This window comes from Lathyrus oleraceus, chromosome 2, assembly GCF_024323335.1.
Source record: "Lathyrus oleraceus cultivar Zhongwan6 chromosome 2, CAAS_Psat_ZW6_1.0, whole genome shotgun sequence".
NCBI classification, from domain to species: Eukaryota; Viridiplantae; Streptophyta; class Magnoliopsida; order Fabales; family Fabaceae; genus Lathyrus; species Lathyrus oleraceus.
Window position 1 is genome coordinate 278,195,371 of NC_066580.1, and position 12,395 is coordinate 278,207,765.

Below are 12,395 nucleotides of genomic sequence, written 5' to 3' on the forward strand. Positions count from 1 at the left end.
CTCATTGGATGCAACATGACAATTTCACAATTGAAATGGCAAAGGGTATCATTTATGCACACATGTCAAGAAAATAATAATCAATTAAAATCCAGAACATGGAAAATTAATTAAAATTCATAATAAAATTCTAGACACATTCATGAGTATGAGGAAAAAATTTCAAGATTTTTGGATAAAAATTGAATGAGAAATAATTGTGTGAAATTGGAAGAAATTTGAAGCACACATGAACAAAAGGCATGGCATAAGGTCAAAATGGGAGTCAACGGATGGCAGATATGTAAATAGTGAAACCACTTATCAAAACGGTGCAGTTTAAGGCAAATGCAGGGAATGTTGTGATTGGTCAATTCCAATCCAACAGTAGCATGCAAGGAGGACAAACAACAGCAACCAATCGTGCTTCAAGATTCTAGGCTCACATGCATTTTAGAGTTTTGGCAAACAGCAAACAGCATTTGGTTCATCAACATGTTCATTATCAACAATGAATTCAAAAGCATGCAGAAACATGGTATTGGCATAGTAACTTTCATGCAACCCTATGCAAACATAACCAATCATAATCAACACAAAGCATGTGGAATTCCTGGGCAAGTTTTATGGTTCAAACAGCATAGCATTTAACAGACTTCATGCAACATGATCAACAGCAATAGCCAATGTTTATGCGACATAAAGAAACATGATTTCTGGAAGGAAACAAGCAGGGTTTCAACAACAGCAGCATGTATGTTTATCACCATAAATCAAGCTTCGAGCCAAATCAGACAAAAACATGGCATTGGTACTGCATCATGTAACATCCAACAGCACAAACCATACACAACAGCCACAAACCATACACAACAGCAGCACAACAAATTCTAACAGCATTTATGATTCACACGCAGCAGCAGGGGTATTAACATTTAATGGTTCATTCTAATCAACACCAAACAAGTTCAGACAAAAATTCAAAAAGCAGCAAGGCAATGAAACATTAACCATCGAGGCAACATCAAACCAACACAAACCAAATACATTTCATGTGGATATAAAGTTTCAAAAATGCAGCATGGTTAAGCCTCATGTCATCATCATTATAACACCAAAATTCGAGCAAGCAAACAGCAATGGTAATGATCATTTATCATTTTAGCAAACCTAGCTAACAGCAAAACAACATAATCATGGGAGTTTCTAGTCATGGTTCATGGTTCAAATAACCGCAGCATTGGCATTGCAGTAGGTCCATACAGTATCATGCAGAAGAGCAACAACTAAGAATATTCGAAATTCTGGGCATATCAAGATAGCAACACAGCAGCAGGGTATTGCAAACAGTCAGCATCATGCACAAAAGCATTAACAAATAATCAAGGCCACGAAACATTGACTAACAACAAACCAAGCAAAAACATGAGAAAAAATTCTGGACAAGGTTATGTTCATGTAACAGCAGCATATCATTATCCACATGTTATCATCAATTGAAAATCGAACAAACCCAAACCAACATGGCAATGATGATGTTCAACAACACACAAACAACAGCAGGAAAACTTTAATGTGCTTCATGTCATAAACATCAAACAACACAAGCATGACAAAAAGATTCTGGGCGTAGCAAGTAGTTTGGGCAGCAGCAGCATGTTCATCAAAATCATCAAGTGAAGTTTGACATAGTCATAAGAATTCTGGCCAATGGTTGTTCATCAACATTCAAACAAAATAAACAACAGCACACAACATGTTTCATGGATTTTTTAAGCATGGTTCATTATGTAGTTACCAACACCAAAACAAACCCCTAACACCAACAGACAAACATCAAGAAAAAAAATACTGGACAGTTTGAGGTTTAACAGCATGGCAGGGTTCATCAATAGCAGCAGTATTTCATCCTTCAGTTTCATGTTTATGGTTCATCAACATGCCAAATTTCGAGCAAAACACACAATGGCAAAGCAAGCAGCATGATACTAGCACCTAACAACCACATACCAAATGCAATTCATGAGGGTTTTCTGGACATGAGTACTTGGTTCAAATAACAGCAGTAGGGTTTTATTAGCACGGCTTGGCATTCTCAAGCAATCAAAGCAATTGAAATCTCAACACAGCATACAAACAAACATGGCAATGATGAACATCTAAACAGCAACACACTCATACAACATTCAGGCAAAATTCTGGACAGGACAAGTGGTTTTAGAAACAACAGCATTTTAACAAAAATCATGGCCATGACATATCATCATTTAGCAGCTTCAATCAACAGCAAACACACATTTCAACCCTGTGGAAATCTGGACAGAATTAGGGCTTTAATGCAACAGTATTCACCAAGTTCATGCAACATCATCATGAGTCAAAATGCCCAGAAAATGAAACCAAGCATGCCAATAGCTTCATCAAGCATCAAACAACAAGAATGTGGTATCATATTTCATTAACTCATCATGTCCAAGCTAAATCGAAGAAAAATGCATTTTACACATGAAAATGAAAGTTCAGATTTAACACGATATAGTCAACCATTTCAAGCAAACTACCATCCATTAGAATCAGCATCAAGTGAACTATTTAAAGCATATCATGGCATAGCAAATAATGAAGGTCGAAACCTTACTTGGTTTTGAAGAAAAGTGAGCTACAGTGGTGTTTTTGATGATCTTCCTTGATACAGATGCCCTTTAAGCTCTACAATGATGGGATTTTGAAGTGGTTTGGCTCAAAGGTGCATGGAACTTCCCAATCTTGATTTCACCATGGTAAGAGCTTGAAGAAAAACAGAACAAATCCCTCACTTCCAGTTGGTATTCTTCCCTTGGAAAGAGCTTGCAATGGTGATGGATGATGAAGGAAACAAGGGGGAACTCGAAGGCTTTGGAAATTTGGCAGAAAAATCTCAAATGCAAAAGATGCAAGTGTGAGAGAAAACTGTTTTCTGAACTTGGTGGCTGCCAAACTTGGTCTCTAGGGTTTATTCTGTCAGCAAAAAATGCTTTTATATGCCTGTTTAAGGTCAGCTAATGGTATTGTAACTTGGTTTAGTTCAAAATACCCCATTTGCTATTTTGCTAATTATGCATAAGTGAGTGATGGAGGGTGTATTTGCTCGAGTGGGCCTTAAACAGGCTGTAAACAGACTTGCCAAACTGCTGTTTTGCATCTGTTTTTGGTCTTACTAACAATGCCTTGCTCAAATGAAAATGATTGTACAATTTGTCAATTTGAAAAATGTGGAAAATGGAGGTGCAATGCTGCTTGTTTATGGGCTGGAAAGGCTGCTAGCAGACCATGTTTGTGCTATTTGTAGTGGTACATGTACTGCTGTACTTTGTTTTCCTTTATTTGAAACCAAATGCCAATTTTCAAGTTTTTTGCATTTTGGTTAAAAAGGTAGTGAAATGATGGTATGGACATGGTATGGACATGAATTTGGGATTGGAGCAAGTTTCAAATATGGTTTAAAGCATTTCCCAATTGACCAAATCAAGAAAAAGTCAAAAACTCAAAAAGTCAAAGTTTGGTCAAACTTTGAATTTAAATGCAAAAGGTCCAAAAATGCCATTTTGAATGGTAAGGTTTTAGGTCATGAAATTTATATTTTTGGAAAGAGGATGAAAAATGTGGTGTGTAGGAAAAAACCCCACCAAATTTGGCCTTATGGTTTGAGAGATATGGCTTGTTGAAGTTCAAAAATTGATGAAAATGAATTGATCATATCTTGACAACCACACATGGGATTTGAGAGTTCTTGGACTTTTTGAAAATGGGAGAACAAGATCTTCAACTTTCATGTTGGGCAAAAATTCATTTGAAGCTTGTATCATGATGTAAGTTTAAGATCAAGAAGTTTCCATTTTTGGCAGTTGAAATTACAGGTCCACTTTCTATTTCTGGAAAATTTTCTGATTGGCTTGATTTTCTTCCATGATGAGGTTTGACATGATAGATGAGGCTTATACAAGCATGAATGAACTCCTTCAGATCAATTCCATTCATCGAATCCTTGATTAAATCCTCAGTTGACCAAGTTTGACTTTTCTAGGGTCTCGAGTGATTGGACCACTTCTGATGATTTCAAAACCCTAATTCCTTGAGACCTTGACTTCAAATGATGTCCCAAGATGTATGAACCTTTGATTATTGATCATGGTGCCCATATTCCACAAGAATGGCCATCATCCATTGCCTTGACTGACTGTTGACTGACTTTGACCTAATTGCTGATGATTGCTTCAACTGCAAGCAACAAGGTTAGACTGACAATATTTTTGTACTTTTTGAATGATAAACATATGAAAGCAAAGATATACAAATGCAGAGTATGCTTGGTGATCAAGAAACAAACCTACAAGGCAATCTATCCACTAAGAGGAAAGCAAAGGCATGCATTGATCCTTGAGGTCATGATATGAATGATATGGGCCATGAGGGATCTTAGGGCCCAAAATTGGGGTCTTACAATAGTGTGTGATGTTTGTTCACTTGTGTTGATGTTTATTTGTTGTTTGAGTTGATTGGCTTCTGAGGAAGTAGGATACATGTTAGAGACCTCAACTTAGGGATATTTGTTTGCATGTCAACTATTAGGCTCGAGTCAGTCTCCCTATTAGTTTGTTGTTTCCCTGGTCTCTGGTTAGGAGAGAGTTGTACCCCTGTTAAGGGGAACTACGTCGCCCTGATTCTCATACCAGATGAGGTACGTAGGCAGGAGATTGAGCGAGATCTCTCTGGGTAACCTTTTCTTTTTTCTTTTGTTGTTTTGTGTGTGTTCACCCTTTGTTTGTATTCTTTGGTGTGAGTACTTGTTTGTCCAGCGTGGGCGTGTGTGGTATGTTTATACCTTGAGGATTTCTTCTATCATTCATCTGCGGGGTTCATTTGTGACGGTTGTCACGCATTTGGGGTTCATCTTCGGGGTTCATTTGTGATGATGGTTATCATCTTGGGGTTCATTTGTGACGGTTGTCACTCATTTGGGGTTCATCTTCGGGGTTCATTTGTGACGGTTGTCACTCACTTAGGGTTCATCTTTGGGGTCCATCTTTGGATATTTGGTTACTTTGTTGGGGTTCATTCTGATAACCTTTTCTTTGGTGTTCGTTGGTTAGCGATTGCTATTGTTAGGAGTCGGATATAAGTCCATGTATTGGGATTCTGTTTCTTTGTTTTGTATTTGTCTGGAGTCGGATGTAAGTCCATGTATTGACATTCTTTTTCCTTTTGTATGGTTGTTGTTCGGAGTCGGATGTAAGTCCATGTATTGGCATTCTGTTTCCTTGTTTATGTTGATTGTTCGGAGTCAGATGTGACATTCTGCCGAGTCCACTTCCTCCATCTTCTTTCGCCTGTTTATTATTCCAGTTTGTGCAATTTCTTTGAGCAATTTTATTAGCAACCTTTTCCTATTCTTTGAACTATCTTTTGAGCATGGATCCCGTCGAGTACGGTGGACGTGAGGGGTGCTAATACCTTCCCCTTGCGTAACTGACTCCCGTACCTTGCAATCTCTGGTCGTAAGACCGTTCCTTTCCCTTTCTTAGGTTAGTCCTGCGCTCCCTTTCCGTCATAGGATGAATAGCGTCGGTGGCGGCTCTGTAAACTGTTTTTTTCCGCCGGTTGTTTTTCGCGTTGCGACATCTGGCAATCATCGTTCCACCTAACGACTTGATCTTTTCTTAACAACTTGAATATTGGCTCGCAAGTGGCTGTCAAATGCGAGATGAATCTGGAAATATAGTTCAATCTGCCCAAGAAACCACGGACTTCCTTCTCTGTCTGAGGTGCTGGCATCTCTTGAATAGCTTTGACTTTGTCAGGATCAACTTATATGCCTCTCTGGCTCACAATGAATCCTAGAAGCTTTCCAGATCTGACTCCAAAAGTGCATTTAGCAGGGTTTAAGCGCAGTCTGTATTTCCTAAATCTTACAAACAACTTCTTTAGATGAATAACATGCTCCTCTTCTGTCTGAGACTTGGCAATCATGTCATCCACATAGACTTCAATCTCCTTATGTATCATATCATGGAAAAGAGTCACGATGGCCCTTTGATAGGTTGCCCCGACATTTTTCAGGCCGAAAGGCATTACCTTATAACTGAAAGTACCCCATGGTGTAATGAAAGTTGTTTTCTCCATATCTTCGGGAGACATTTTAATCTAATTATATCCTGAGAATCCGTCCATGAAGGAGAATACAGAGAACTGAGATGTGTTATCTACCAATACATCAATGTGAGGTAAAGGAAAATCATCTTTGGGACTAGCTCTATTCAGATCTCTGTAGTTTACACACATTCGAACTTTGCCATCTTTCTTTGGAACTTGCACAATATTAGCAATCCACTGCAGGTAAGTTGCAACAGCTAGAAACCTGCATCAAACTGCTTCTTGGCCTCTTCTCTGATCTTGACAGCCATGTCTGGTCGAGTTCTTCTCAACTTCTGCTTGATGGGCGGGCATTCTGGCTTCAACGGAAGCTTGTGCACAACTATGTCGGTGTTGAGTCCTGGCATATCCTGATATGACCAAACAAACACATCCACATATTCATGTAGTAGCTTGACTAGTTCCTCCTTCACACTTTTTTCCAAAGCAGTTCCGACTTTGACTTCCTTTCAATCCTCCTCAGTCCCCAGATTCATCACATCCACTGGTTCCTAATGAGGCTGAATCATCTTTTCCTCTTATTTCAAAAGTCTGGTCAACTCTTCTGGGAGTTCACAGTCTTCCTTATCATCCTCTTCAACTTGGTTAATTAAGAGGTCGAAGTCATAGGGAGTTATAGCATTGTCGTGATCAATGGATCCAATCATTAATGATCTGCATGGAAATGATTTTTCTTTTTAGAAGAAGATTTTGAAAAATGAAAGTGATGTGAAATAAAAATTGCCATTTTTTTAAATTTTGTTATTTATTTGTTTGTAAAAAAAATTAAAAAGATGAAAGACAGGGATCTCAAAAAATGTGCTTTGTATTGATGATAGGGCTTAAATATTAACACAAAATGGGCCCTACAAAGCTATCCATATGCCTTGGGCATGGCATTGGATGTTTTTAGAAAACAATAAATTACTTTGAACAAGAAACTATATCCGGAACATCTGTTGCCTTCCAGTTAGTGAGAGCGGCATCCGGGGGTCCACAAAACACCATCCTAGACAAATCTGGATCTTCATCTTCAAGAGCATTCACTTGATCATCACTTCGGAAACCAACTTTGGAGAATATTTCCTGGATGCTAGGAACCTTCCCCTGATGTATCTTCTGATCTTTGAAAAGTTCAATAGACGGCTGATATCCTAACCCACACTTGTCTTTCTTCTCTGGTAATTCAATCAATGTGCCCCAACTTCCAGGGCAACCAACTTCAATTGCAGCTTTCACACTCTTCCACGAGGGCATGACCCCCTTGGGTTCTTCAACTGGCTTCAGCTTAGTCTGGACCATGTTGACCACTTCAAGGGCTTGGAGAGGAGTTTCAACAATGTCTTCACCTACTTCAATGTATCTGAAAGAAGTCAAATGGCTGACGAAAATATCTTCCTCTTCGGATACTGATACCAGCTTACCAGAAGTAACAAACTTCAGCTTTTGGTGAAGTGTCGAGGTGACAGCTTCAGTAGCATGGATCCAAGGTCTACCTAACAGACAACTATATGCAGGCCTAATATTCATTACCTGGAAGGGAATACGGAAAGTTTGAGGGCCAATCAGGATTGGGAGGTCAATCTCCCCAATAACTGTTCGCTTAGACCCATCAAAAGCTTTCACTATCAAAGCACTGGGTCTCATCTGCACCCCTTCAATATTCAATTATGCCAGGGTAGTCTTAGGTAACACGTTCAAGGATGAACCTGTATCTACCAGTACTCGAGCCAAAGTGACATCTGTACACTGAATGGAGATATGAAGCGCCATATTATGTTCTCGCCCATTAGGGGGTAAATCATCATCAGTGAACATCAAACAACTACTAGAATTGAGATTAGAAACCACATTATCAAACTGAATAACACTGATGTCTTCTGCCACATAAGCTTCATTCAAGAACTTCAATAGAGCAGTCCTATGAGCCTCAGAACTCATAAGTAGAGAAAGAATGGAGATGTTTGAAGGAGTTTGGTTGAGCTGATCTACGACCTTGTAGTCACTCTTCTTAATGATTTTCAAGAATTCTCTATCCTCTTCAGCAGTCACTGCTTTCTTAGATGAGCCTTCTCCTGCTTCTAGAGGATTCACCTCTTTCCCCTTCGTTGGTTCAATTGTTGGTGCACTTTCTTTGTTTGGGATCACTTCAGGAGCGAAAACCCTTCCACTTCGAGTCACACCACTAGTTCCAACGATGTTAGTCACATCTGGCTCTTTCAAGATTACTGGTTTGTTACCCACATAAACTACAGGCTCATAGTTCCAAGGCACTGCTTTGGTACTGTCAAAAAAGAATGGAGCGGGAACATAGATAACCATGGGCTCAATATTCTTCACTGGCTCTAGGTCAGCATTTCTCTGATAAGGGACGACAAAAGGCTTGGGAAGCCTCTCTTGATCAAACACAGGCACAATCACAGCAACATCCTCATCAATCTTTGCTCTGGTGAACTGAATAACCCGCTGATCCATCAACTGTTGAAGATAAATTTTGAATTCACCATACTGATCAGGGTTGGACGAACACACCACACAATTATCATGTACCCCATTCATCAATTCTGCTTCCATCAATCTAGCATGGACCACTGTTAAAAGAGTCTTCAGCTTGAACATATCCTTTATCAATCCATCATCAGTTGAACTTTCTATAGCATTGACACCTGAACTATCATGTTTAGGCAAAGGATTGTTCCCCACATTTGGAACATCAGCAAAAGATAATACTTTCTGATCTATTAACTCTTGGACCCGAAGCTTGAACACCTTGCAATTCTCTGTTGTATGACCCTCTGAATTAGCATGAAAGGCACATCTAGCATTCTCATCATACCAAGGCTTATGCGGCTTCGACATTGGAGGTAATTCCCTTGGCACGACAGTCCCATTCTGAATCAGATACGGTAGCAATTTAGTGTAAGTCATTGGGATAGGAGTGGTATACACATTATTGTACTGTTGATATGGCCTTTGTTGATTTGGTCGTTGCTGCTGAACTGGACGTGGTTGATTATTCTGTTGATTTCTCTGTTGATGTTGAGGTGGAGGAGCCTGGAACAGAGGTTGTGGAGCTTGATATTGAGGAACTGGAACTTGATAGTGAGGTACCGGAGCTGGAATAGGAACATGAGCAATTGGACGGTAAGGCGTGGTTGGATATTGAGCAGCCGCTACGTAAGGGTACTGATAATAAGGCACAGAAGCAGGAGCTTTGTATGGTGCCCTCCCCCTCTGAGAAGAAATGGCACTAGTCTCACCCTCCTTCCTCTTGAATCCTTTGAAAGGCTTCTTCAAGATTGGTTGACTGCTGGAACCTCCCTGGATTTTACCACTCTTCAGCCCTTCTTCTACTCTTTCTCCCACGGTCACCATGTCAGAAAATCCTGTGGACACACTACTGATCAATCTTTCATAATATTGGCCCTACAAGGTTCCCATGAAAATGTCAATCAATTCACGATCAACCAGCGGCAGGTGCACCCTTGCAGCCAATTCTCTCCAGCGTTATGCGTATTCTTTAAAAGATTCATTGTCTTTTTGGGACATACTATGAAGCTGAGTACGGTTTGGTGCCATGTCAGTATTATATTTGTATTGCTTTGCGAATGCTTCAGCCAACTCATCCCAAGTGTGGATGTTGCTACATTCCAACTGCATGTACCAGTCCAAAGATGCCCCAGTTAGACTGTCCTGGAAGCAATGGATCATGAGCTTATCATCTCTGGCATAGGCACCCATTTTTCTGCAATACATTTTCAAATGTATGTTAGGACATGTGAGTCCTTTGTATTTTTCAAATTTAGGCGCTTTGAATTTTGGAGGAATCACCACGTCTGGGACTAGACACATCTCCAAGGCACTTAAACGGGTTGAGTTATGTCCTTCCAAGATTGTTAGCTTTTCGGCCAGAGCACGACACATCAAGATAGCCTCAGAATCTTGGGCAGCAGTAGGGATGACCACTGGAGTAGCTCCATTGTAATTCTGCATTTCAAACTCGTCCTGGAGCTCTTCATCAGTGCGGGGCATGACTACTTGATTGACTATCGGAGGTCCTTGCACAGCGACTCCATCAGCTACTCCAGAAGTATGCGCAGGTGGAGGCACATGATTTCTTTCAGGAGGTGGAACAAAGCCTGGAGGAAGACCGTAGATAACGGGATTTGGAATAGGAACTGAAGGTCCTGACTGAAGAGCAACCCCTTGAACTAGAGCATCGTTCCTTGCAGCAGCGGCAACACGAGCCTCTTCTTCCCTTCTAGCCAGAGCTTGTATAGCCTCAAAGATCTGCTCGATCTTGCTTTTGACAGAGTCCATCTCCTCTCTGAAGGCAGCTTGTTCTTCTCTAACTACATCCATGATTCTTCTTGTGTTGGAGCGAGTAGCGTATGCACGTTGAGGAATCAGCTTGAACTACTGGAGACGAGGAAAAAATGAAATGAATTTTTATTTTGAGAAATGAAATGCATGATGCATACTTTGATGCACGTGGCTATAAAAAATAGTTTTTTATGCTTATGTTTAATTTTCTTTTCAGGGAACCGGGTTAGATTCCTTGTTATTTAGCAAGCATTCAAAGAGATCACGGGGAATAAAACAAGAATGGAACCAAACTTTTTGTACAAAAGAAACTCAAAATCCTTCATTCATTCAATTCAAAATAGAGTACAAGGATTGAGTATAAAATATTCTTTCAAACACAAAGGAAAGTACAAAACGACAGGGTTAGACTGTAGGCTTCTGTTTGTTGAGCTCTTCCAACTCTCCTTTGAACCTTTTCATCATGTCTTCACAAAGATAAATAAATTCTGTCACTGAAAGAGGGATGTTGTCATTGTTTATGTCTTCCAGAGCACATCTTAGCATCAAAGGTACATTCGTAGCCATGCCATTACAGAAGTCTATCAAACTGGCAAACTTGTCTCGATACTCATTTCTTTGTTCATGTAAAAATTAGATGGTTTCCTCACAGGCTGCCAAACTAGCATTCACATTTTCCCTTGCGTTCATCCAATCTTCACCTTCTTGTAGCAAAGAGTCATGTCGGCCTCTCCAGTATCGTTCCCACTCATTAGCATTTTCAACCTCCTGGCACTTTCCTTTCCACATTTTAGGTGTAACCTGAGTAGCAGCCAGATCACTCTCTTTACTGCGGTGTTCTCGTTCTTCCCTTTCTTTTGATTCACAGAGTGAAACACTGAGGTTGGCTATCTCAGCCTCAAGCGTCTCTCTTATCTCCTTCTTTTGTTTTGTGGCAAGCTTCCACCATTTCTCTTTCTCATGACAATCCCTCTCAGCCTCTTACAGTTGGCTTTTGACGGTATTCAAGCACCTGTCAGCCTGATCTAACCCCTGTTTGACTCTTTTTCTCTTATATTCCTCCTTATCAGTCCTTTCCACATTTGCTTGAAGTTGTGTTTTCTTCCGGCCAAGCTCCGACTTATGATTATCCCTTTCTTCGGTAATCCGGAGAAGGTTCAACCGTAGCTCTTCATTCTCTTTTTCCAAACTTTGGATGACAACTTTGAGCTCTTTAGCTTCCTCCATAGTGACGTGAGTAGGTTCTGGAGGATTTGTATGCATTGAAGGCTCATAAGGGTATGGTAGTTTGTCTTGAGAGGCTCTGGCTTGGACCCAACTCGTATATGGCCCTCTAGCTATACAATTCTTCTTTCCACGCTCCCTTTTTCCTTCTCTACGAACTTTAGTCCAAGAACGACCTATCCTCTTCACCAGATCAAAGTCCTTCACTTCTTCTCCCAGCAAGAAACCTTCTAACAACTTGTCTTCTGGTTTGTCATTCATAGGAAACCCAAGTTGCCGTATAGCAAGCTCAGGGTGTTAATTGATGCAACCTCGAGTTCCTATGAGTGGCACATTATGGAAGTTGCCACATTTGACGATTATGTCTACATCATAATAAACACGAGAGTACCAGGTGATGTCATTGGCAGTGAGAGACATGATTTTTTGAGACCACTTGAGGTTATCCTTGTTCTGAACAAAAGGCTCTTCGCTTGGTAAGTGAGATAAGAACCATTTATACAGTAAAGTAGCGCAACACTGGATCATCCCCCCTTCTTCTCATTTCTCCAATGAATGGAGTGATAAACATCTGCAAGCAAGGTGGGAATGAGATTCTTGAGCAAGAAAATGCGTATAGCAGTCATGTCCACGAAGTCGTCAATGTTCGGGAACAAGACAATCCCATAGAGTATCAAGGCTAACAAAGCATTGAAAGCAAC

The 12,395-nt window shown here is 40.3% G+C and overlaps 1 protein-coding gene across 1 annotated transcript; it reads right to left on the reverse strand.

Annotated features, from left to right (window-relative positions):
* Positions 1 to 7,071: 7,071 nt before the first annotated feature.
* LOC127122898 (uncharacterized) lies at positions 7,072 to 10,509 on the reverse strand. Its single transcript, XM_051053173.1, has 4 exons — positions 9,979 to 10,509; positions 8,154 to 9,573; positions 7,857 to 8,039; positions 7,072 to 7,802 (listed from the first exon to the last, which is right to left on the reverse strand). The coding sequence occupies exons 1-4, from the start codon at positions 10,507 to 10,509 to the stop codon at positions 7,072 to 7,074; spliced, it is 2,865 nt and encodes a 954-aa protein (XP_050909130.1).
* Between the last annotated feature and the right edge of the window lie 1,886 nt (positions 10,510 to 12,395).